We start from the raw sequence: 27,949 nt of genomic DNA on the forward strand, positions 1-27,949 counted from the left end.
AAAAGCTGAGAGATTCTGTAGAAAATGCTTTATTTATGAATTACATACATAAGAATACTTTTCTTAAAGGGTCATACATAATGTTGACACAAATAGCTGAGACCTTTTGCAGCAATTTATAATTTGTTGACAAATATGCTGTCAGAGTTCAGTTTAGGGGAAAATATTTTTCTAGGCTATAAAGAAAATAGGATTTATTTGATAATGTCCTGAATTTTGGGGAAAAATAGTCTGGTGATTTTACTGATCAAGTAGGTGTGTATGCATTGAGAAGGAGAAGGAATGTGTTTTACTGAGGTTATATGTCAAATACATAGTTTCTGCTATAATCTATTATGAGCTTTCTAAGAGTTGTAGACTTAGCAAATGTAACTGTTCCTTTCTAAATTCAGAATTTGAAATAAATCTGTAGTTTTGTTGGCTGACCAGAAACTTTGTGCTAAATCAAGGCCAGTAATAAAATTCAGAGGCAGAGTTTTACAATGCCTACACTGCGTTACTATGCTTGTGTGTGAACACTTTGGATCAGTTAATTATACCCTCCTATTTGAGCGTTTTTATTTACATAAGGAGCAGAATTTGATAAACTAAAATTCAGTGTCTGACTTATTGGATGGGGTGTTATGGAATCATGATTTTAAAAGCAAAAGTTGAAACAAAATTTGCCCTATGAAAGTGAACCATTCCAGACGAATGTGAATTTATAATTAACATTCCCCATACACACCAATAGTAGACCATAGTTTTATTTTCCGTACTTCCTAATATTGTTTCCTATTAGTATTCAGAGAGCTGTTTAAAGGTAAATTACTGTTTATGAAATTACTTAATATTTCAATATTTTCATCTTAAGACTTATTTTTCCAAAATGCTTCCCTTTTGGCCCTTTATCACAAAGCAGTACAGTTAGAAAGATGCTTGTGGCAGTTTGTAGTTATAGTCTCGTATATCACCATCATCTTGTGCATCCCCTCAAACAAGGTTTGTGGGTTTTTTTTTCAGAATCCAAAGAAGGAGGTAAGACTGAAAGTAGGGCGTGGGGGAAAGTGTTGCAAAGAAATAAGATTTCTGATTATTAAAAACTTATCTTAATGGCTGTAGCTTTTAAAATGCCAGTTTACTCCACTGTCGTCGTGCTAAGAGTCAAGAAAGGCTTATAGACATTATATTTAATACCTCTGTAACAGGAAGGAATACACTGAATCTGCATTCCTTAGCCACAGTCATGATGATGATTTTGTCTGGAAAATGCATATATGCAACAGGAAGTCTTCTTTTCAATTTAGGAAAGTGAAGTCTTGCTGATCAAGCTCAGAATATTTGAAAGATGTGTTTTCTACTCTATAATTCTGAAGACAGTTATTTTCTTCCAGTTTAAAATGAAAATATATGGCACATTTTCTCAGCCGGACACTTCCAGAATGTTCTCTAACATGTGCTTTAACTAATACTAAAGGACCATAGAACAATGATTGAGCTATCTTTTTTCTTTGTTTTGTTTTCTTTTGAGGGGGGAGCAGAAGAAAGTGTTCAGTAAGGTTTTCATAAAGCTGTAACCAGTATTATTTCCCATTACGACACTTAGAAGTTTCATTGATGACGATTTTCTTAGCTTGACAGCAACTTGATTCTAGATAAGATACCAAATTGTCGTGGTTTAATCCCAGCTGGCAAGTAAGCCCCACGCAGCTGCTCACTCATTCTTCCCTGGTGGTATGGGGGAGAGAATTGGAAGGGGTAAAAGTGAGAAAACTCGTGGGTTGAGATAAAGACAGTTTAATAGGTAAAGCAAAAGCTGTGCATGTGAGCAAAGCAAACCAAGGAATTCATTCACCACTTCCCATCAGCAGGCAGGTGTCCAGCCATTTCCAGAGCAGCAGGGCTCCATCACATGTAGTGGTTACTTGGGAAGATAAACGCCATCACGCCAAACGTCCCTCACTTCCTTCCTCTTTCTCCAGCTTTATGTGCTGAACACGACACCATATGGTCTGGGATATCCCTTGGGACACTTGAGGTCAGCTGTGCCAGCTCTGTCTCCTCCCTGCTTCTTGTGCAGCCCCAGCCCACTCACTAGTGGGATGGGGTGAGAAGAAAAGGCCTTGACTCTGTGTAATCACTGCTGAGCAGTGACTAAAGCATCCCTGAATTATCAACACTGTTTCCGGCACAAATCCAAAACAGAGCCCCATACCAGCTACTACGAGGAAAATTTGCCTTACCCCAGCCAAAACCAGCACAAAAATGATCACTGAACAGATGGCAGTGACTTTTTATTGCTATCAAGTTCTGCTGAATTTGAGTGGACTGCTGAAAAATGAAGAACAAATTCTGCTAACAACTCTTTCACTCCAGCTACTGTTCCTCTGTTTATATCTAGAATTATATGAAAAAGTTTGATTCGTCAAAAAAGAGCTGTGATTCTACTAAGCTGTAGAACCAGCCTGTAGGTTGTCTGTCTCAGAGAAGTGCTTGTTTGTCCAAGCTGTATTGTTCAGTGCCAGGTGGTCCAGGCTCAATAGAATATGCTTGGAAATGTCATGTACGAAGTTATTGGTAACTACCTGAATATTTAGTATATTTCATTAATATTATGAAATCTGCTTTCCAAATTTACATTGAACATTTAAGAACAATATTTTTTTTATGTAGTAAGACTGTATGAATTAAGTGTATGATGGTCACCACAGGTTTCAGTGTCTCTTTGGTCTATATGGAATTTTGCTCTTTTGAGAGAATGGATAGAAAACAGTGAAATCTCTGCTCATAGTAAAATGTCTTCTTTAAAAGGTTTTGATGTGAACCAAGGTCAAGCTAAAACGTTTTCCATAAAAAGCCCCTATGAAGATAAATGCTAATGTTTCCTTTTTCTTTAAAATTTTACTTTAATCGATCACTTTATTACTAAAAATAATTCAGGACTGTGACATCAGAGCCATTCTACTACCAAATCACATGGCATAAAACTTATTTCCTGTTGTACTTTCTTGAAAATGTAAGAAACAAAAGCAAAGCTAAATTTCTATTTTTTTCCATAAAATGTGCCTCTTAACCAAACTGTTCAGTATTGACAGATCTCAGTAGACTATTTAGATGGGTTTTGAACACTCCATCCATTGTCATAGGTAATGTTCAATCTTTCTTTATTAATTAGTGGGAAGGTATGTTCTCTTAGGGTTGTTTTTTTTTTTTGTTGTCTACTTTTATGATGGGTGAGATTATTGAAGTAAAGGAGAATTTGAATGATGAAATGGATTTAAGATCTTATTTCCCCCCTCTAGAAATAAACTAACTTTGGCTTCTGGGATGACATATCCATTTCTCATGAACGTAATCAGAATGAAAGTTCAGCCTTTTCTCAGTTATTACAGTCCTTAAAGTTTATACCACTGAATTCACTTAGGAATGTCTGTTTCCATTGGGCACTAGCAGTCTTATTAGTGATAATTTGTCAAAACAGAAGATTTTTGGAATGGAATAGAGTTTGTTTCTCAAACTCAAGCTGGTTTATGCACCCTCTTTAGCTATCTCTTTCACTGATGATGATGATTAGGTCCATCCTTTGCTTTAAGGAGGCTCTTTCTTTCCACTTCAAAAAATTAGATGCTCTTAGAAGTCATATGCAGTATGTTTCATTTGAGAGAGTATTTCTGATGGAAGTAGCATTAATATTGTTCTGGTACTAAGTGTTTTGCTGTTTGGAGCTGATGCCCAGCATATGGGTTTGTGAGGTCACAGCATGGAATCCGAGCAAGTGCTTAGGACAGTGCAAATAATCTGCCCTCTCCAATGTGAATACAGCAGGCTTAGTCTCTCCTTCTGCCTGAAGCAGCATTTTACTATGAAATACAGTTATAATAGAAACATATAAAAGAACTTTCTTGTTCTGGCTACAAATGGCTTTGTTCGTTTCAAAAGCTGTCTTGAGTTACTGTGTCAAAATCTGAAATCTACTTCATGGAATGGGGAACCTCAGCTGTTTAATGGGTTTATTGTTTTATCTTTTCGCTAAGTGGATAAAAAAGCTTTATTCTGGGCCTCACTGTAGGAGAATTATAAAAAGTGGAATTGCCTTTTATGATTTTTTGTGGCATATTGACTCTGAAAAGTCAAAGCTTGCCATCTTGCTCTCGCTTACTGAGCAATTTCTCCTCTTACAGTACTTGACTCCTTATTCAACTTCAGCGAAGCCTCTGAACCTGCTTCCAAATTTCTACCTGCAGAGGTGAAATAACAGTAAAAATGCTAGCACATCTCTCCTGTCAGCCTTGAATTAAAAAACATGTCTTCAGATACCCCAGAAGTTGTTTTTTTTTTTATTTTGTAGAAATAGTTCCTGCCTATAGTAACAGATTATACAATTTAAATGAGAATACGTGCATTCAAGCTGGAAGGGGTGATTCAACAAGCAGTGGACATATGACAATTTCTGAACCTGTAGACAGTGCTATTTCTACTGAAGATTCAGAGGTTGTCCAGCTAGCTTGAAGCTTGAGAAGACCACTGAAAATTACCTTTTTTTTTTGTTTTTTAATGGACCTTGCGTCAGTGCAATGTTTCACTCTTATAGCTGAATCATCTTTACTCTTCCAGAATAATTTGTGCTCTGTCTAATCTAAGCTTTCTTACTGAGTAGGTTTTACTAGCTGAGGAAAAGTACATGTCATGCAATCAGATTTTTTTACTCCCTACTTTGTAAGCTCTTGAACTACAACGAATATATAAAGATTTATACAAAATTTGTGTTTATCTGCTGACATTTCTTTGTATAAATCTTGTTTATGATGTACTCGTATCGTTATTTGTTGAAGGCTTTTCATCCTCAAAGATTTCAATTAAAATTCTGTATTAGTATTTTTAAGGATAAATACATATGCAAGGAAAGTATAATTACTATGAAGTGTTGGAGGCACAGAGATAAGTGCATCTAAATTGTTGGAGGTGCAGAGATAAGTACATCTAAATACTTTAAGGTAGGGAAATGTCTTAAAGTCATCCGGCCTCCTATACTTCTTTCTGTCCTGAAGAGATAGTGTGCATGCATGTAAACTGTGTTTTGGATGTGATTTTAGTCTCCCTGTAGAAAATAGATTATTTAATGCTCAGTAAGTAGGGCTCTTTTTGATATCCTGTCCTTTGACACCTACATTCATGAGTTGAAAGAATGAAAGGTAAGAAAGACAGTTTGGGTTCTGTTTATTTAAAATTTTCTCTGGCTGATAGCTATAGAGCTTCTATTTGCAATTAGTAAAGACTGCCCAAAACTGGTATTGATTAGTAATAATCTATGATGAGTTTGGTGCCCTTTTGTAATAGAAGTTTCCTTTTTACCTCATTAATTACATTACATTGTAGGCTTTACTATATTTTGTTATTATTTTAACTGCAATTTCAGTTAAAAAGATCTAAACTGAATTGGAAGAGTAAAAATGAAAGATAGTCTCAGTATGTGTGTCAGTGGTAGTTTTGCTATTGATATCAATATAATTGTGATTTCCTTCTGCTGTTTTCTTTGGTTCAAACTGGATGAGATACAACTTTTAGTTAACAGTTAAACTCTGTGTAGGCTGCATAATTGAACTGTTTATAATAGAACTGTAAGAACAGGAGGATATCCAGTTTCTTCTGGAAATCAAATCAGCCTCATTGCATCTGACTGTCAAAACTTGTGCTAATGGAACAATAAAATATTAGTATTAATGTTCTAAGAAAACAAAGCACTAAAACAGTCAGAAATTTATCTGAGCATATTTTTTAGTAATAGAAGATAATTTCTAACTAAGTTTAAAATCAGTGACAGTAATGCTATAGTCAGTAATAGCTCTATATAAAACATTGAGAATCACTAAGAGAGAACCTAGGTTACTTGATGAAACACTTAAACAGTGTTTTTTAATGAAACAAAGCATGAATTGAGATTCAATGTGTAGGAGCAAATATTCATAGAAAGTAATAGAAGATGTGTTAAAGGAAAGCTGGAGGAACTTTGTGATAGGTGTACACTGGTACGATGAGTTACACCAAAGAAAAGCTGTATTTTGTCACTGCTTTTTTAGTTCTTTTTAATAAATGTCTGTAGTACATTCAAAAACCCAACAAACAAACCGCAACTAATAGTAGTGAGGTTAGTGTTCGGTAGTTGGAACATGAGATTTATTAAATTATTTTCTTTGGAAAAGCCAAGATGACAGATGGGGGATCTTGACTGTAAGAAAAACACACACAAGTCAAACATTTTCGAGGGGTCTGCTTTTTACTGTTAGATGTTATACAATTATTCTTGTAGATGTTGATGAGATTTTTCTCATTCTGCAAATGAAGGAGAGCAGTTATGATCAGAGGTCTCTTGTTCTTAAAAATAAACCACCTTTCATTGAACAGCACTGACAGCAGTAGAATGCAAAATTGCTGTTCTAAAGATCCATTGCTCCAACATGGCACATTGTATCTCAGACTCAATATTTATGTATATGTGCCATTTTATTTGTTGGAGAAGGGAACTGTATTTGAAGAACAGAATAAGATTTTTTAATTTTACTTTTTTTTTTCTTTTTAATCCCGAATCTTGCGCCAGTCTCAAACTAGTGTGGTTGCACTGTCTTGATAAGAAATATGATGGTCTTAAACCAGCATTGAGAATCATAGAATAGTTAGGGTTGGAAAGGACCTCAAGATCATCTAGTTCCAACCCCCCTGCCATGGACAGGGACACCTCACACTAAACCATCCCACTCAAGGCTTCATCCAACCTGGCCTTGAACACCGCCAGGGATGGAGCACTCACAACCTCCCTGGGCAACCCATTCCAGTGTCTCACCACCCTAACAGGAAAGAATTTCCTCCTTATATCCAATCTAAACTTCCCCTGTTTAAGTTCTAACCCATTACCCCTTGTCCTGTCACTACAGTCCTTGACGAAGAGTCCCTCCCCAGCATCCCTATAGGCCCCCTTCAGATACTGGAAGGCTGCTATTAGGTCTCCACGCAGCCTTCTCTTCTCCAGGCTGAACAGCCCCAACTTCCTCAGCCTGTCTTCATACGGGAGGTGCTCCAGTCCCCTGAATCATGTCGGCTTTTGTTGCTCTTAGTTACGGCTCCTTCCCTCAACCCCCAAATCAGTGAAGCTGTGGCGTGATTCTTGGTGGATTATTCTGTGGATACATTTCTGTAATATGGCATTTCAGTAAAGGATTTTCTTCGGTTTCTACTCTCACGTTTCTCTCACAAGGAAAGACTAAAGGTGAAGAAATACAGCACGAATAAGGAAGTATGCAACAAATATTCAGTACACAGCAGCTCATATGTATTTCCATTAGTCAAATGAGAGGCTTCCCATCATTGTGCCTCTTGTCTATGTCTGCATATTAATCAAGTATCTGAAATATGCATACGAGAAGTAACCATTCATACTGTAGTAGTTATAGCTTTAATTGTAAATTTGATGTATAATAATTTGAACCATTTTTTTTCATGAGCTGTGCTCATAATTTGTTCATTGTATTATTTCCAATCCATTTTCCACAGCTGCAATCTGAATAAGTGGCTCAATTATAGTTAGTGTTATCCTTTAATATTCACTGTGCCTCAGGGAGAACTTTGAAAGAAATATTCTATTTAAAGACAATTATGCCTAAATATCATGGTTTTGTAAAGACATTTGCATGAAAACAAGTGCATGAAGAACTCCTTTTCCTCTTCATACTCATATCTGCAGCAATAATTCCCCTAGTGACATCATAATCAACCATCATAGGATGTGATATCACAGTTCAGTGTGACCAGAATTTTCTGGCTTGGACAGACAAGTTGGATGACTTGAAAACAAGGCATAGCTTTAATTTTGCTTCTGAAAATTGGGTAGTTCTGCTTTAGGAATCATTAAGAAATAAATGCTATTAATAGATATACTGAAAATATGTAAATCTAAAAAAATGTGCTAATGTAGTCTGCTTTTAAAAATAAGCAAACTGTAGCGAGCCTGATCTTGCATTAAAAAACCTTTTTGTATGATTTTCTTCTTTTTCAAAAAAGATTTTTTTTTTTCTAGTGTCAACTCTACTTACAGGAAATAATAGCTTGTGACAGATTTGTTCAGTGGGTTATCTGGTCCAGGACTTGTGAAAATACAGAAAGCTTACCTACCACCTACATTTCTCCTTTGCACTGTTTTTTTCCATTGCACTTGGAAGTATTGGCCTGAAGGCAGAATTTTCTTGCAAACTTTGGATTCCCATAAAATAGCCATTGTGTAACTGCTGCTATACTGGTGATATACATAACACTACTACCCTACTATGTGTTTCTTTGAAGAGTGAAAACTAACCAGACTCTGAGCACACAGAAAAAGCTGTGTAGAATCAACTGAATGCAAATTAAATGTCTCATCTTCAGCTTTTGGCATACTATTCCTGCCTGTACTCCTATTTTATCAAATTTCACTTGCCATTTTTTAAGATTAGTAGAGTTTGGGGGTCATGGTTTATAGTATTGTCATCTTGATAAATGCTGGAGATTAATGCTCTTACCCAAATTATGCATTCTTTTTAGGATGATAACATTACATAATAATAGGGGCAGATTTCCAAAGTCTTGATCAACAACATGATCACAGAAAGACTTCTTAAATAATTCATTTCCATCTATCAAGGCTGACATGAGGCAGCGTTACCAAACAGCCTCCTTTTGACAGGGCAGTCCAATAGTACAGTTCTTATTCATTGCTGTACTACTGGCACAGGAACATTTGTGGGCATGTATCCAAGGTCCCCAGGAAACTTGGAATCATTCCACGTTAAAGAACTGTAACTGTAGCTAACAAACCAGCTGCTGTATTGAGCTCAGAAGGAAGTCTTTGTAGCTGTGTGGAAGGAACTTAAGTTATTTGCATAACATCCAGCAGCCTTAGTGGGAAGGGTTGGCAGGAGCACAACAGCAGGGTAGGCATCCAGCTTTTCTTTTTTGACCGTATCTGTCAGTGATTCCATTCTTAAATGCTAGGATGAGACTGAAAGAGAGAAAAGTGAAGAACTTGACTGAAAGAGCTGTACAGGTCTGAAGAGAAGAATGCTCATGATCGTATTGGCAGCATTCTTTGTGGAAGGAATGGTTTAGTGAAGTCAGTTTTATAATAACAGTCATCAACATATATTAGCAACAATACTGCTAAGTTCTTACTGTGGAGAGAAAATAACCTGAAAGAATAACACACATAGGAGAACATGGTGCTATCCATCAGCATGGGTCAGCTGTCAACAAAAACATGCTGTTGTACTGAGTTACAGGAATTTGGAATGGTCATTTACATTAAAACCAGGCATTTTTTGTCAATTAGGCCAAATAATATTTACTAGTGTGTCTTAAATATACTGCGTCACGTCTTCAAGTATTAGCATTTCCAGTTAAATGTCAATCTACACTTCCAAAACAGGCATTTCTTTGGTCTTCAGTCACACGAGCATTACACTGTAAAGAAAAATAATTATCTGTTTAAATACTACCTTTTGCAACATGCCTTTATTTTAAAATACTTGTGCCATACTTCAAGTATTTAAGCTACAACTAAGTTGTGTTTTCCTGTGGCCTCCAGGTTCTCTCCTGCCTTCCACAACTACAGCTGTTTGTGAGGACAAACAGTAAATCGTATTGTAGATTTGAATTGAAAATTAAAGGGTGATAGTGTGCATTTGTTGTTGTTTTCTCCTGCTTCTCACCACTTCATCCCCGATTTTATTTCAACATGGATTATTTTCATGGTTCAATTCATGACTTTTGCAGAAATGCTTATGACAGGAAAAGGGTTAGCAGGAGAGCTGGAATACTTGCATAGGCTTTTCTGACCTCATGTATTTTCCAATTTGTAAGAGATTATTTTTTATTTAAGAAAAGCATAGATTAATGGCTTCTATGGATGGTTTTTATATAGGAAAAGTCAAGAAGGCTAGAAAATGTAATTCAGCATAATTTCAAAGAAAATTGAATTAATCTTCAATAAGAAGCTAAATATCTTTCATGATATGTGAAATTGACCTTTCTGTGTTCTGACTAATTTATATTCTTGCAGAAATAGAAAGGATGATTCTGGAATAGTTTAGTTTTCTTTCAGTGTTTTTAGTTGGCAAAGGTTTCTCACACTTACATGATTACATAAAGAGCACCCTAAGAGATGATTAAAAAAGATCTGTTAGCTGCCCATGTTAATGTGTATCCCATAGGCATTTTCTTGTATTTCACCTTTGTAATACTTGTGCCTCACAAATATTAGGCATATTGATGTGTCTGAGAGCAGCCCTGTGAAGAAAGGCTTGGGGGTATTGCTGGATGAAAACCTGAATATAAGCTGGCAGTGCGTTCTCACAGCCCAGAAAGCCAACCGTATACTGGGCTGCATCAAAAGGAGTGTGACCAGCAGGTCAGGGAAGAGATTCTCCCCCTTTACTCTGCTCTTGTGAGACCCTACTGGGGTACTGTGTTCAGGTCTGGGCCCCCAAGTAGAAGGACATGTTGGAGCTATTCCAGAGGAGGCCACGAAGATGATCAAAGGGCTGGAGCACCTCTCCTATGAAGACAGACTGAGAGAGCTGGGGTTGTTCAGCCTGGAGAAGAGAGGGCTCTGGGGAGACCTGTGTCCCCCAATACCTAAGGGGGACCTCCTGCGCGAGAGCTGGAGAGGGACTTTTTCTACAAGGGTATGTAGTAACAGGCAAGGGGAATGGCTTTAAGCTGAAAGAGGGGAGATTTAGACTAGATACTTGGGAAAAATTATTCACTATGAGGGTGGTGAGGCACTGGCACAGGTTGCCCAGAGAAGCTGTGGCTGCCCCATCCCTGGAAGTGTTCAAGGCCAGGTTGGACACGACTTGGAGCAACCTGGTCTGGTAGAGGGTGTTTCTGCCCATGCCGTGGGGGTTGGAACTGAATGAGCTTTAAGGTCCCTCCCAACCCAAACCATTCTGTGATTCTGTGACTGATATTTTCCTTTTTGTGTTGTGTTCTCCTAAGTCAATGTGTGAAAATTCTGCATACTACTTTTCAAGTACTATTTCTCTGAACACACCAGTTGCTTAAACAATCTTTTACACTCCCATAAGGAACCAAAACCTTTGTTTTAATTGGCCATCACACAGGTGTTCTGAGGAATTAATGTGTAGTGAAAGTGAGCTGAAATTAGATGGTTACCCGTTCCTAGTAAGTCACATAGAAACCGTGCCAATCATGATGCAGCTGTAACTCTAACTTGTGTTTATTGACCCAATGTGGAAAAAGAGTCCTAAATTTTGCTGTATCAAACACAGTTTTGTGGTGTTCTCTGACAAGCAGGAAAAGTAACCTGTCAAGTTTAATTTATATTATTTCTTTGTCCTCTTGCCTTAGTCTTCCCTCCACCCCTTTCCTTTTTTCCTGATTTTTTTTTTTCCTTAAACTTTTAATATAGGGGATAAACCACTTCTCTTGTGAGCTCCTCTTACCACCTTGTATCTTCACTGAAATAAAGGGACAATTCATATTCCAGGCTAATTTGACCTGCCTTTTTTTCCTTTTTGTTTTTTGTTCTTTTTTTTTTTTTACCTAATAAATGCATGTTATGCTTATTTGCAGCGTCTCAAAAGATCATTATGTTGGGTTTTTTGTTCAAAGCACAAAAGCTGGAAAGGGACTACATAACGCAGAGTCTTGTCTCTTACTTTAGTCTAATTTTATGCGATGGCTTAAAGAACGGGCTCTGCCTGCAAACGAATCTTTGCGGCATGAGTCATGGTCATTCTTAAAGACCATTGAAGCCATTGAAGAATATTTTTATATCCTAACAATTCCAATTCTGTGTCAACACTTATCAATAGGGTTACTATCTTTTCGTATTTGTGGAAGACAACAGACTTGTTCTTTAGTGCAGTGACTGAGTTCAACAGTCTAGGTTTCCAGCCAGAGGAATATAATGTAACAGAAACAACCACAACTGTTTTACACAGCCAAATAATAGTTTACACTTCAAATAAAGGAATGTAAGTCCCCTTTGGGGAGAAAGAGGAGAAAAAAGTAGTATTTATTCACTGAATTAATTGTAGTGGAGAGATTACTTAACTTTAAAATGTTCTTTTAAATGGGACAAAACACTTTGTCAAAGGTCGTATCTCTTTCATGTATTTTACTTATGTGTTGTAGCAGTCTTGACCCAGAAACTCCTGTATTGGCCAGTTTCATTCAAAACCTTGTGATTAGACAGAGAATAAGCAGCGAAGTTGCTGTCAGCGTTGAAGGAAGCGCAGAGTGAATTGTGTGCCTCTTCTGCTTGGCAGACCCTGCTGAACTATTCAGTGTGCATGTACCGGTTAGACCATGAGAGATATGGAGGTTCAAACTGTTCATATTCTGTGGAAACCAGGATTATTGCATTTGTTGGGTTTTAAGGAGGCAGAGGATAGAAAAGCATACAAAGCAAGTTTCATTAGTTCCAGTTTAATGGGATGTTGTATATATGCAAGCAACACTGGTAACTTTTCATTCTTGACTATAAACATTTTAATACACTTTCTTTTTCTTTTTTTATGAACAGATAAAAGAAATTTGTCTGGATTAATACTGGACTGAATGCGTCTGATCTGAAGGAGGTATTTTAGGATTACTGTCCTGACAGAAGTTGTACAAAAATGGCACATTGAGGTTTCTGCTTGCACTTCTGAGAAGACTGTGGCTGTATTTTTGTATTGCATTTTATTGGCCCATAAAAGACAATGTAATAATAAAAGTATCTTTATGCAATAGTAGTGGTTCACGTCCCGCTGGCTGAACATGAGTGATCAAAGGTCTTTGCAAGAAGATAAGCACAAAGTTAATAGAACTTCCTCAAAGTTCAGGGAGTCTTCAAGAAGCATGCAATCTGATGATTATTTTGCGAGAAAACTTAAAGCTTTGAATGGTAGCATGGGTCCTCCTGTTTCTTCAAATGCACCTAGCAAAACTGAAAATAATCAAACAAATGGTACACCAGCTGTGCCTAAAATGGGTGTTCGAGCAAGGGTGTCTGAATGGCCTCCTAAAAAGGATTGTTCCAAAGAGCTGAGTAAAGCTGCCTGGGAAAACAGACCTCCAACCAGTTATGAAGGTGTTGGCTCAGTACTTCCAAATGGACAAAATGACCAAAGTGATGGACAGCAAGAAGAGCTAGAATTGGAATTTACAGAGGGAAAATACTCGATTGGAGATCTTTTCGTTCATTCCCCTCAAAGGGGACTTCATCCCATAAGGCAAAGAAGCAACAGTGATGTGACAATAAGTGATATTGATGCTGAAGATGTGTTAGACCAGAATGCTGTTAACCCAAATACTGGAGCAGCTCTTCATAGAGAATATGGCAGTACCTCTTCAATTGATAGACAAGGCTTGTCTGGAGAAAATTTTTTTGCAATGCTAAGAGGATACCGAGTGGAAAATTTTGACCATAAAACCCTTGCTCCCTTTGGATTTTCTGAGTTTTTCCACTGTGACCCTACAGTTTCTCCAAGTCTACATGCTGCTGCACAGATTTCCAGGGGAGAATTTGTCAGGATTTCTGGCTTGGATTATATGGATAGTGCTCTACTTGTGGGTCGAGACAGGGAGAAATCTTTCAAGAGGAGGCTAAAATCAGAAGCAGTAGAAACATCTCTCTTTAGAAAATTGCGAACAGTTAAAAGTGAGCATGAAACTTTTAAGTTTTCATCTGATCTGGATGATAGACTTGACAGAAATGTTCGTTCTTGGAACTGTCAGAAATGTTTTGCACATTATGATGTTCAGAGTGTTTTGTTTAATATAAATGAAGCAATGGCTACCAGAGTAAATGTAGGAAAAAGAAAAAATATAACCACTGGGGCTTCAGCTGCGTCACAGACTCAGATGCCAGCAGGCCAAACGGGAAACTGTGAATCTCCTTTGGGAAGCAAAGAGGACCTCAATTCAAAAGAGAATTTAGATGCTGATGAGGGTGATGGGAAAAGCAATGATTTAGTATTGAGTTGCCCTTACTTCAGGAACGAAACTGGTGGGGAAGGAGATAGACGGATTGCACTTTCTAGGGCGAATTCAGCATCTTTTTCTTCAGGTGAAAGTTGTTCTTTTGAGTCCTCTCTGAGTTCCCATTGCACAAATGCTGGTGTTTCAGTACTGGAAGTACCAAGAGAAAACCAGTCCATTCACAGAGAGAAAGTGAAGCGTTACATCATAGAACACATTGATCTTGGAGCATATTATTACCGCAAGTTCTTCTATGGAAAAGGTAAATTTTTCTAATGCAGCTGTTCGAAGATATTCATGTGTTAGATTTAAGTTGCTTAGTAAAGATTGTTCATTTTCTTCTTCTCTGTAGAGAGACATGAAAGTATTACAGGGGATCCTGAAACTTTACTAAAATTAAACTTGTTGTTCTTGCTGTCCCAGAAGGATGTTCAACAACCAGTGGGTTATGTATGAAGTTATGCAATACTTGTGTAGGTTCAACAAGTGTCATTTAAATTAGTACGTAAACTAACTTCTTTGAACTAAACTTTCTTAGTGGGTAGGAAGAAAAGGTATTTCTGTTTGATAAATGCACTGGAAGTACTGATACCAAGAATAGAAATCATTATTTCTTAGAAGGTGCCCAAAAGAGAAGGTTTTATTATTGAAGCTTCTGATGCCCTTTTAGATTCTGCTGTCTTCAGCTGTCTGTTTTGTAGCCTTTCATACTCCTTGAACAGAGAGCTTCTAATGATAGTTAGGCTTTCAGCTTTAAGAAGGTTGTTTCATGCTTTTCTCTTAACCTTTTACCCTATTCTTTTAGGAAACGCTCACACTGCAAAGTGCAAGGGTACTCTTCTCAACCAAGTAATTATCTGTCTTGAATCGTTATTCAGATAAACTGTTCCCACTTTGTGATCTGCTTTGTCTGTCTGTATTCAGTACTGCATTATGCAATGTGTGTGAAAGCTCTGTTTCTGTGGGGAGAACCCCAGAATACCTGTGTCTGTCCTTCCTGTATTATGAATTACAGCTCAGTCTTTTTGCTGTTACTAAAAGAAAAAAAAATAAAAAAGAAATCTTCTGTTCTTAAAAGACTGTTTGTTACTGCCTGAGTCTTCCTGAAGTCATGCTTCCTCTGCTTTCTAATTATATTTGAACAGCAGGAAATAAGCACCGTACTGTACTCCTTCCTCCTGTGACCCTTCACAGGGGAGCTGAAAGACGATCCAGTACAGTGCTTATTTTCACAATATGGTAGACACCTAGAACATACTGGCTGTAAAAATGCTGTATTGAAAAGAAAGGAAGAAAAGAATCTAGATCCGTCATGCAAGAGGAAGAAAAAGACCTAGAGCTAAGCAAGTAATGGGCAGTAAATTCAGCCATTCAAAATGGCTTTTAAGCTAGGCAGGTTGTGAAAGATAAATAGTTTTCAGGGAGTCAGAGTGGAAGAGAATAGAGGGAAACTTGTAACAAAAGGGTGTCATACGTTTTGACGGGCAGACAGAAGAAAGGATGGGCATATACAGAAATGAAAGGAAGACTATCAATGGACAAAGATGCTGGCAGGATAGGGGAGGGGGGAAAGACAAGGATTAAGTCAAATGAAAGAGGACTTCCTTGTGAAGTGCTTTTATCATGAATGAGTTACGGGTTCTGAAGCGCTGTGTATTTTTTTGAAGACGAATCTTGTCAGGGAGATTAAAAGAAGAAAATAGAAAGACTGCTTGAAACCACTTGAAATAATATCCTATAAACAAACCTAATGACCTTTCTGGAAAGTTTATGCAAATGTAATTAGTTTTAATTAACTTCTGTTCTGGCATTACATATATATGATCTCTTGACTAAAAGTAAGGAATGCTTATATTCATATAGTAATAAAAAGTTAAGAAACAGCATCTGAGAGTTTTGTCCCACATAATATAATACTAGGAAACTTGAATCATTATTGTACTTGTTACTAATTGTTCTGTAGGTAGAGTTCTTCAAAAATATATATAATGTGATATATTTAATACCCAGTAATAAACTGTCACTCTCTCACGTTTACACTGATAGATAAGCCATGCCTTGTGCCACATTGCCTTTGTATAGAGCTGTAACCGAACCTACATGAGAGAAATCTGTATTGGGTGGCTCTTAGGAATCAGGTAGCAACTCATGGCAAGTGCATGATGGAACTAAAAACTTAATTTTCACTATCTATTATCTCAAGGGATCAAGCATGTAAGGAGCCTCCAGGTTACTTCCAGCCAAACACAGTTCTCTCCTAAGCAAAGTTCACTGTGTTGGGTACCAAAATATCTTGCTGCTGTGCTGATCTCCCATGTAAGAAAAAATGACATTTATGTGCATACTGAGTCTTTCTTGATGCTCTTCCATGACAGTGAGCTCTCCTAGCCGATTGTTCATTGAATTGTAGATTTAATAGCACAGTTGAATTTAGCAAAATAATTGTGGAAGAATGAAATAAAAATGTAACAAACATTAGTCACTTATATACAGGGTCATGTAATGCCACCAATTTTCTTTGCCTTTAACAAGATACCTATGAAAAAGAAATAACTTTCTGAATATTTAATTTAATTCACAGTTTTATAATTGGCACTTGTCAGCGTACAAGTTTTATTTCTGTTTTAAGATGCATGGAAGAAACACCCTGGCATGTGTAGCACTAATTATTCCGTTTCCTTTCAAGAAATTGAGAGATTTGGAATTCAGTGTCTTCTGAAATGAGCTCTAGTTTTATACTGCATATTTATAGGTTTTGTAACTATTGTTAAAATCAAATCCAACAAAACTGATGTAAAGTATGTTAATGTTTATGGAAAATATCTTCTCAGTTTTCAGTGTAGGTTTGTAAAAGCTAGAATGTTTTATTTTATCTGATGGCTTTGATTTATTAATGGTGTCCTTTATTGAACTATATTTTTGTGGGATAAAAGGGTATGAGAAGGGGAAAAAAGCTATGTTGATTTTTAAAAAGGATAATTGAAATATGCTTTTATTTGAAATATGCTTTTATTATCATTGATTTGTCCATTTCTTCTTGTGCAATTATCCTCATAATACCTTGAGACTTGACTATTACTGCTTTTTTATTTGAGGGATGCTTGCAATCATTTCTTAATATGTTACTGTATTTATCTGCTGATAAGAAACTGAAGAAATATCCTGGAAGAAATATATGGGCTTAGGAAGCTTTTGGTATAAACTCAGTTTGTATAAATAAGACTTCTGTATTGGAAGAAAAGTTGACAATTATTCCTCAAAATGGGAAAGTAGAAATATGGGAATATTTTACCATCTCTCTGTCAGTTAGAAAATAGCATTTATTTTCATCTCTTTTCTTTTTTCTAGCTGATACTTTTAAATCAACATAAATACATTTGAATGAGCTTAAAGAGTTTGTACTTTATGAAACTAAAAAGGGTCTTGAATTAAAAATGTTTTCCCCAAATCCCAGAGTACTGGTACCTATTCTTTAATTTGCTTAAGGTACTTTAACTCCCATCCTTGAAACTGTTTTGTCTATTTTATTTTTAATGTACATAAGCAATATCCTTGGTTTTGTCTTTCATATTGTAAATAAATAAGCAGACACCTGCCAACCTTGCATTTTTCTGCTCAGTAACACTGCAGCTGAGAAATCTAGTAACTGTAATAATCCTTTTCTAGATTTACACCGAAATGGAAGGCTATAGAAACCCTAATTGACAAATCTAGCTTTTGTCAAAATCTGAATATGCAACTGTGGGGAGTTTTTCAAGTTGCTGAAAGTGGCCCTCACTCTCATCTGTAAAAATCCTGTTCCATTTGATAAATTTGCTCATAAAGGCTCATAGTTTTAATTTAACACTGGGAAATCCATAAGGTATAATGTATTTATTCAGGTAGAATGCTTAGACCTTGGAAGGAATACAGTTGGTGAGCATGAGTGAATAATTAAATGTCTGTGTTCCTTTGATCATAGGTGTTCCTTCCAAAAAAAGGATGCTAGTTGTAATGTGTTGCTCCTCACTTTCTTTCCGACAGGAGATGGACTGTAACCACCAACAAACTTTATAGATAGATTTTGGAAAGGCTACTGGAAACTTAATTTAAACTTGATTTGACAAATACAACTGTAATTTATGTAGTGATGACTTAAACTTTAGTATCCATTCTGAGAGTATGGATGGCTTCTCAGTGAAAGACATTTGGTGAAAACCTCCTTATACATTTCTGTGAATACATTAAAAAGAAAGTATAAAACTAGCTTAAAAATGCTCACAAAGTGGTTTTTTAATCCAGGCAATCTTAGAAGGAGAAATAAATTTATTACCTAATTGCTATTTAAAATATGGAATTATAGCATAAATTGGATTGGAAGACATTCCTGAGGTCATCCAGTTTAATCCCCTGTTTAAAGCTGTCTTTAAAGTTATGTTCTGAATAGGTTGCTCATAACCTATTGCCCTTTAACTGTTCCTTTGGCATTTGACTGTCTCTAAGGATGGAGATTTCACAAACTCTCCTTGCAAACTGTACCTGTTGTTAATTCTCCTCAGTGAAGGGCCGCATCTTGTGATGGTTTCTGCTTGCCCATTCTTTCTGTACCCTGGAGAAGAGTGGCTCTCCCTTTTCTATAAGCCCCCATCAGCTAATGGGATCCTGCAAGTATATAGCACCTCTTAACTTGCTCTTCTCCAGGCTACACAAGCCCATCTCTTTTAGCCTCTCCTCATTTATTATATGCTCCAGCCCGTAACCGTCTTGGCAGTTGTGTGCTGGCCTTGTCCCACTCTGTCCAAAACCGGACACTGCTCCTTATGTGTCCTCAAAAGTGCCAAATAGAAAGGCATAATGTTTTCTCCTGACCTGCTGGTATACTCTTACTTGTGCAGCCTAGGGTGTGGTTAGCCTTCACCTCTGCAGGGGGTCCTGCTGGCTGCTCTGCAGCTTGTTGTTCACTGGGGTCCTCAGTCCTTTTACACAGAGCTGTTCCTAAGGCAGTTGGTCCCCAGCTTGTGCTGTTGTATGAGCTTGCTCTGTTCCAGATGCAGGGCTGCTGTTGGCCTTCATGAGATTTTGGTCAGTCCATTTTTTTCAGATTGTCTAAGGGGACAGCTTGTTTTACCATGTCAGGCTGAAAGAGTCACTGGGTTAGGAGTTGCTTCCCAGGCAGCTTAGTTGTCCCATCTCAGCAGTAGCTGCCTCCAGAGGAAGGGGAGAGTGGGCAGTGAAGCACGGACACCCTACAGCTGTAGGACTTCATTCCATCATTTAGCTAATTTAAAAACGTAGTAACAGCTCCATTTCCAACTTTCAATAAACCTTTTACTGACTGGCCACTAACTGGAATTCATATTGCTTATCACAGTTCTTTGGGGCCAGCTGTCCAGCCAGTTTATATCCACCTTGTAATTTGTATGTTCAAACCATGTCTTTTCAGTTTAGCTACACGGTTACTGTGGGAGACTGTGTAAAAAGCATTGCTGAAGTACAAGTAGGTGACATTCATTGCTCCTTCCTCATCCGTAAAGCCAGTCATCTCATTGTAGAAAGCAACTGGGTTGGTCATGCATGATTTGCATTTGGCAGATCTATGCAGGCTGTTTCTAAGCATCTTTTTGTCCTTCACATGCCTGGAAATGTCTTCCATGAGAAATTGTTCCTTAATCTTCCTGGGAACTAAAGTTTATGATGAGTAGTCTATAGCTTCCCAGACCCTCTTTCTTGCCCTTTTAAAGGTGGCTGTAACTACTTACTATGACCTTTCAAAGGCAGTAAAGAGTGGTCTTACAGTAACACTGGCTAGTTTTCTCAACATGTATCCTGTTTTGTCCCATGGGCTTGAGTGTGTCTAGTCTGCTTAAATAGTCTCTAACTTGATCTTTCTTTTGTGTTGGTAGGGCTTTGCTCTCCTAGACTGGGCCAGTTGGCTCAAGGTTTGAATTAAACTATTCATCAAAGACTGAAGAGTAACTAGTCTCAGTTGTCATTTGTTAAAGCTGAGTTGCTGCTTTGAATGTGAAGCTTTAAATAGGAATAAATTGAATGAAATCAATAAAGCTGCGTAGCACCTCATTTGAAGACTTTTAGCTTTTTTTGAAGACTTTATGTAGATATAGTTTCTCCAAAGTAGTTTCTTACAGGGTCAAGCAAAATGGTTAATTTCACAGTAAGAAAAAATGCAACAGAATATTATTTCATAGTAGTAGTACTTGAAGTATTTTGAGTTACATGAGTGATCACTCTGCTCATCAAAATGAGCATTTTGTAATTTATGTACTTCTTGTGCCATTCAGAAGATCACAAGTCAGTGTATTTACAGATCTCATAGCTCAATTATTTTTTTTTTCCTTGCTAAAGAAATTTGCAATGAGATTTGTTGAACATTTTCTAGGAGATTCATACTTCATTATTTTCTTCTTTCTTCATTCACTGTTGTGCAAAAGAGCATCAGAACTACTTTGGAATAGATGAAAATCTTGGACCTGTAGCAGTCAGCATCCGGAGGGAGAAGGTTGAAGATGCCAAGGAGAAAGAAGGATCTCAGTTCAACTATCGTATAGTTTTCAGGACAAGTGAGGTAATGGTCTTTCAGTAATTCTGCAAAGGAACTGAAAAGTTAACTTGGAACTTAGGATGCTAGATGTTTGCCTCTGGATATGTTGCTAACTTTGAAAATAAACCTGTTAGTGTGAAACGGGTGTTTCATGTACTATTAGTAACTTACTCCTGGAACAAAGTTTTCCTCTTCTGTACTGCATAATTTTCTTTCTGAGCAAGCATCCAAAAGGAGGTAAGTTGGCTGAAGGGAACTGCAGGGGGCAAGCCAGGGAACAGATGATAAGAACAAAATTGAAGATAAGTTTGGATCAAGCTGCTTGATGTTAAGTTTCTAATGACAGAAATGAAAGATTAAGAAATGTAGAGGAAATGGGAAGGAAAAAATATGGAAGTTAGTACTATGACTTACTTGTATTTTGTATTTTTTTTCAAAATACTTTCTTAGAAGCTTTTCTCTGTGAGATGTTTTTCTGTACTTCTACATACATGATTTGTGGAAGGAGTATTAATATGTTGATAACAATAATTGTCTTGTAAGAATTGCTTGCTTGTTGTGGAAGAACATGTCTCCGAACTTCTATTTCAAGTGAATTAATATATCTTGCAAACTATTTTCTTCTTTATCACAACAACTAGCTTTGATTCGTATGAAAGTACACTGTTATTGTAGCAAGCAGCTATATATTTTCATATGCTTAGGACTATTGCTTTTTATTGTGATTAGAACATAGAGAAGTGTTAGCTAGACCTCCTGATATTTCTGGGCTCAGGTACTTTTGCAGATACAGAAACAGATACATGCATACATATATATATATTCATATATATAAGGCTAGGTTTTTCTTTTATTGCAAAAAAAGAATGTGTCTGTATGTGTGGAGAAGTGATTCAGCTGACTCACTTCTAAGAAATTACTCTCTCTTTACCGAAGATAAAGCAACATGGCTTAAAAAATAGGTGGACAGGTTAAATAAGGGTGCCATTAGCTATGGCTGATCTCATCTGTCCAACACCACATTGTACTACTGTGTCTGCTAGGGTAGTATGGCATTAAAATGAACAATTTTTAGTTTCCCATCTGCTTTAAACATTTTTTTTTTCCAAAAAATGTAAGTTTTAGGAATTAGAATAAGTTAATAAGATTATCGGTGGATTTCTTTAAACAACAAATATATTTGTCCCTGAGACTATAAGACCCTGTCTCCTCTTTAAAGTTATTTAGTAGTCTTTTTACTGGTTAAAAAGTTAAAAATAGGGTTCTGTTTCTTCTCTTTATCTTCCAAGCTTTTGATAAACCCTGAAGTTTATACCTTTGAAAGTCATTTAGTTCTAAAAATGTTTGGTGTGTTTTACCTTTACTGCAGCTTACTACACTTAGAGGAGCAATTTTAGAAGATGCTATCCCATCTACTGCTCGGCATGGAACAGCAAGAGGTCTGCCTCTCAAAGAAGTACTAGAGTATGTAATACCAGAGCTGAGCATTCAGTGCCTGAGACAGGCTTCCAATTCACCCAAAGTACCTGAACAGCTGCTTAAACTGGATGAACAAGGGGTATGTAGCACATGACTTTTCTTTAAAAACTGTTCATATAATAGTAATTTTGCAGGCAATCTTAATAAAGATGGATCTGTAATGTGAACCATTTACTTCCTTAGTTTCGGAGATACTGCTGTATTTTCATTGGCAAAATGAGGTTTGCTTTTCTAAGCGAATTATTTTTAAAATACAATGCAGCTTCAGAAAAATCAAAATTTGGTCTACAGAGATTCTCTTTAGATGAGATGAGATCTTTAGACGAGATGAGATTCTCTTTAGATGAAAGATTATAACTGAGCTTTTAACATTGGCAAGAAGCGATTTCACATTCTTTATTTGCGCTTAGATTTGTACACATGATGAATGCAAATGAAAATGCATCTAACATTTTATTGATGTTGTGTCTAAGTAGGCAAAAGGATTTAACTAAGTCTCTGTATCTAAAAGTTTTGGGTGTTTTTTTCAGTAATGTTTTCTGATTACCTTGTGGTAATCTTGCTAGAATAGAATGCTTCTGGGTTCACGCAACTGAAATTGTGATTAACACTAATGAAATAACTGCTTGGCAATGAAATATTCATATGGCTTATATTTGGAAGGAAAATGGTGAGACTTATTAGGTTCATTATAGTGAATCTGCTTCTTTCAAAACTAGTGATTCAGTTTATAGCATCTGAACATGCTGTGAAGGACAGGCTTGTGATGGGTTTTAAATCAATTTTTAAAACAATGTTTTTAAAAAATGGTTCTTTAAAGTGAAGTTTGTGCTTTCTAGACCGAAGTCAGTATCTGTCTGTTGGAGTTGAATCAGCTGATGGATCCAATTAATTTTGATAGTGGTATAATTATTTCTTAATGCTAATTCAGTTTTGAATGCGGTGATTGTGTCTAACATTGGTGGTGCATACCAGAATTCTTTTGTCTTCTTTTGTGTTTGAAAATGTTGCTCAAAATCAAGTAATATAGACAGAAGAAGAGAATTGCTTTTTTGGGGTAGAATATTTAGTTTTGTATGTATATTTTACTACTTTTGTTCACTGTAGTCTTTGAGGGGGACTTCTAATGGAAAATTCATTTTGCCAAATGTCCTTATTTACTCTTCTGTGAGTCAATTCATCTGGTAAAACACTAAAGGGTAATCAGAAGCACTTAGTTCTGAGTCCAAGAGTTCCTGATGTACTGCTGTTCTCTGTCTTCCCAGTTTGAGCACCAGAGTGAGTTTAGGTTAATCTAATAAATAATATTCACTGTTCAGAGGAGCAAGATGTTCTAGGCAGTATAGAGTACTACTTTATTTGACCTGAGTATCTCTCAGACTCACTATAAATATTTCCGCAAAATTGGAAATGAGATTGTCCATTGAACCAACCAAAGTAATTCTTTTATCATCAGCTCCTAATTTTGACATCAGTACACACCACTTCTTTTTATTATGGGTGATCAGTCTGAAAATACAATCCTGTTGTGAAGTGGGCTGTCGCCAACCAAAATGTGATTTTAATGTGTCTTATGTGCTGCTTTATTATGAGATAATTGCTTGAACATAGAAAGCTGTGCATAGAACTGCCATGAGATCCATTTATGCTTTAATCCTCTTATGTACTTTGTGCTTTCAGTTTATTAATCAAGTAAATACAGAGTTATGCTTGGCAGCTGAAGGTGATGATTGACTGAAGTGTCATGAATTTAAAAATATGAATGATGATCTAGAGGATCAATACTGTCACCAGAATAATATTAATTTTGCATTATGGTGTATTAAATGTTTGCATAGTTCCTCAGCAAACTGAAGTCTATTTCGGCGTTTCGATTGAATTTTCTACCTGTTTTGTAGTTTTCAGTGAAATCTAGTATGGATTATGGAGGAATCATGTGGCCAAAGCTTTATCTCTAAAATGACAGTAGAAAATAAATGAAATTGGATGCTTGACCTAATTTGAATGTATTAAGAATCTGCACTTTCACAATTTATTCTGGCGTATGAGAATCAGCCTTAGATTTGGCTGTAAATTTACAAGAAAAGTCAACTATTTACCTATAAACTGGATGCTTGTGGGTTTTTTTAACCTCTCTCTTTAATGTCCCCCTAATTTCCTCTCCCTGTTTCTGCTAATGGTTGGTTGTTGTATATATATTTTTTGGTTCCTTTCACATCCCTCTGGAAATGTTCCCTTCTCTCTAGGTCAAAGGCTGCAGTTTACAAAAATCCCAAAGAAATTAGGAGCCTTGACTGCGCTATATTTAGTGGCTAGCGAGTGTCTGTCTCTTGAGGTTCCTTGCTGGAAAAACTCTCAAATCTTCTCATGATGAAAGTCAACAAGTTGTTGTTACACGATAAAGAATCGATATTGATAAAGAATTTATATTATATAAGAAGATAACAATATAGCAAGATTCACTAGTGAGTGATTCTGACTAGAACGTGGTCATTTTGAGTCAGAAAGATTGCTGTGCACCTTTAATACATATCACATACACAACTAGCTAAATGGGTTCAGAAATTATTTTCTGATGTCACATTATTAAATTGTTCTCAGTGTTACATTGAATGTAACATTTCTAATTTAAAAATAATGTAATCAGGACTATGTAATTATTTACTTAAAAAGACTTAAATAAGCATGTGGTACCGTTTCAAAGCTGTCAAACTTTATCAGTTTTAAATATTCTGATAGTTTTCTGTGGCAGTTAAATGTGCCAGATGAGATGATCCTGCCAAAGCTCATTTAGTTACTTCTTTCTTAGGCATTTACTTTTAAAGGTACCTCGATTTCTGCTTCTGCACATTCCGTGTGATCTTGGTATGAGAATTCTTTTGCTTAAGTCTTTCAGTTTCATAGTCATGAGTGCTTCTAGCACATGGGTAAGAGGTTCAGATAGCTGCAAATGGGATTGCAGCTGCTGTGGTTTTTAGGAATGGTTGTGTTGGTAGAATCAAATTTGACATAATTGCCTAGTGTTTACACTACTTGCCCAGGAGGTGAGAACACAGGATTTCTTCCATGGGGTGGGGAGTTTCAGATCCTCATCTTCAGTGTCTGCTAGGATAATGTTTAAACCAGGAGATTGGTAGGTTGTTTTGGAAGATAGAGGAATAATTCACTCCTGTTTGGAATTATATTGATTTTCATGAACAAATTCAGAAATGACTGGTGTCTCTAGGCGTATGACTGAGTATTTCCAGGCTGAATATTTTGCCAAAGTGATTCATGACTATTATTTGTCCCTCTATTGTTGGTGTCTCAGTTAGCATTTGACTTCTCTACACCTCAATTCTAATGTGAAGTCAAGGAAATTAACTTAAATTCCCTGTGGTTTAAGACAAACTATTTGACACAACGCTGGGGTAGAGGTGGCAGTGTGTTCACAATCATTTAAAGTCTTTGCTGGTAAGTGTCAAGTACCAGCACTGCTTCCTGTAATCTAATGTTTATATGACCAGTTCTATTCCACTTTCCTCCATGAAGTGTTCATGCTGGCTTTTCACTGAATAAAATAGTCACTAGTATGCAGTCTGCAACTTTTTGTTAAATACCTAGCTCCCTCCAGGCAGCATGTCAAACTGGGGACCAAAACAGGAAGCTCTCTGTATTGATAGTATGTAGTGCCAGTCAAAGGAAATGAGAAGAGCAAGCAGTATCTTAACCCTGCCATGCTCCAGAGTTCAGGAGTCTGACTCGGGCAGCTCCTAAAGTGCCTGTGTAACCCAGAATCTCCTTTTATTTCAGATGGTCATCCTTCCTTTTCCACATCCAAACTTTGTCACAGCTCTAAGTTCTGTGCTGTCGAGGTGAAACCTTATTGCAGCACCGTGCCTCATTCCTGTCCTTACTGAGTCTGTTATTTGTCCCTAGCTTGTTTCTAGTCAGTGGCCTCCTACCAAAGTATGTTCCACAAGGGCTCACCCTTACATAAATGATTGTCAAAGGGAGGGGACAGACTGGGGCTCACCAGATAGGCGGGAGGGCTGCCATCATATTAGTCTTATAGTCTTAATAGTCTTATTCCTGCTGTGCTGTAGGTTTTCTACACCAGTAAACCAAATTCAGAGTGTGTGTTGCATGAATATAGATCTGCTAAAAACATGGAGTTAGGCCTGTCTGTACTAGTTAAAATGAGAGGAAATTGCCCCACTGATAGGCTTAACTTCATAGTACAAAAAGAATTTTTGGCCCAATTGATGTTATGAAGTGTTTTGCTATTAACTTTAGTAGTCTACCATTTCCCTGTTACTGCATTTTAATACATTTACCTTTTGGGTGTGAGATACTGTTAAAGAGTCTATCTATGGCCTTCAACAATGTTCATTATCTTGGCCATCTTGGGGATTTTTGTGCGTTGATTGTATATGAAATGGTTAAACCAGGAATGCTGTCAAGTTTGATCTTGAATTGCATGGGAGATGAAAAAGGATACTAGCTTAAAAAGGCGGTAGCATTATGAAAACAGAAGTCTAGGATAGCGAAAGCATAGTGAAAGCTTTTATTTCTCCAGGGTTGATGAGGATTTGAGTAGTGGTTTTCTCTTTGTTTTGTTTTGTTTGGGTTTTGGTGTTTTACTGGTTTGTTTGTTTGTGGAGGTTTTTTCTTTTGTTTGGTGTTTTTTTGCTTTTGTTTTTATTTATTTTTTTAGTTGACTGTTGGCAGCTCCCTTATATACAGCTCTCCGCTTAAAATGGATAAATGCAGTATGTGTCAAAGAGGGAAGGTTAAGGATTGTTTGAAGTCTGGAATGATATTTTTTACACTTTCTTCTTTTATATAAGTAGGTTTTGTTGAGTCAACCTTTTAGTATTCTCATCATGTAGTTTTTCCTCAAAAAAACCCAACCATTGTGGTAGAATGTTGATGCAATAACAAGTCTATGGTACAATAATTTTACATTATACTTAACATGGCAGACCATGTGTTACATATAAGGGTGAAGCAGAATGTTCTTGTCACCTTTGCTGTAATAGGAATATATACCATCTTTGCAAAGCACACTTTAGACTGTAATCCTGAAGTTTGATTACAAGAAGTCTGCCGCAAGAGAATTGACCTGAATCATGAATATAGATAAATGTCTTAAGTGTGTGACTGATGTTCTCTGTCATTTGTGAAGCTCTAAAAGGTGTCGGTTAAGAATAATAGGACTAATCCATTCACATGGCAATTTCCTGTTTGTCATCTTAAGTATGTATAAAAGCTAAGAAAATAAGACAATAATCAAGAAATAATCGTCTCTTTTTATGCTTCTTTTAGTTGTTATACAGGTTTTTTTATACAAATAATTTATCTCTTTCTAATGTTCTAGAATTGAGATTAGTTTCTTGAACAAAACTATTTAACCAAAATCTGTTTCCTAGCTTGAAGTGTACTTTTAAAAATAGGGAATAATTTTTTAACAACGGATGATATTATGGGGAGGGCAAAAGATTTTGCTTAGCAGACATTAATGTTCTAAGGGTCTGTTTTAGCTGAACTGCACTGAACTTTAAGTGGTAGAAATAAGGGAAAATAAGCTCACTCTTATGAATCTGAGAGAGAAGATAGTTATACAAAAATTTTCAGTTATACAAAAAGTCGATAGTTACGCTAAACGTTCTCATGCTGTAATGTGCAGAAGAGTGCTTTTATAGATAGCCAAGTCATGGGCTGCTTTCATCTGTGTTTGGATAGTGTCAAACCAGTTTTCTTTCCGGATAGTTGTTGTGGATTTTACTGTTGTGTGTATTTTTGGTTTTGGTTTCTTTGTGTGGTAACTTAGTTTCCTAAATCAGAACACTTTATTTTTTCACTTTCAGGTATCTTCTGCCAGAGAATATAACAATGTTAATATTTTAATTGTTAATATTTGGTCTGTTACTGACTTTGCTTCTGTATTTTTTCTTTTCCTTT

The 27,949-nt window shown here is 36.6% G+C and overlaps 1 protein-coding gene across 4 annotated transcripts in view; it reads left to right on the forward strand.

Moving 5' to 3' along the window:
• The window catches only part of SIPA1L2 (signal induced proliferation associated 1 like 2), a 148,029-nt gene that overhangs the window by 45,896 nt on the left and 74,184 nt on the right, over positions 1–27,949 (forward strand). For all 4 annotated transcript variants that reach the window (XM_065680267.1, XM_065680266.1, XM_065680268.1 and 1 more), the window contains 3 exons: positions 12,551–14,251; positions 20,418–20,551; positions 21,897–22,085. In XM_065680267.1, coding sequence (XP_065536339.1) covers positions 12,787–14,251; positions 20,418–20,551; positions 21,897–22,085 — 1,788 coding nt within the window. In that variant the 5' untranslated portion in view covers positions 12,551–12,786. The remainder of the gene's footprint in view (positions 1–12,550; positions 14,252–20,417; positions 20,552–21,896; positions 22,086–27,949) is intronic.

This window comes from Lathamus discolor, chromosome 5, assembly GCF_037157495.1.
Source record: "Lathamus discolor isolate bLatDis1 chromosome 5, bLatDis1.hap1, whole genome shotgun sequence".
Lineage (NCBI taxonomy): Eukaryota > Metazoa > Chordata > Aves > Psittaciformes > Psittacidae > Lathamus > Lathamus discolor.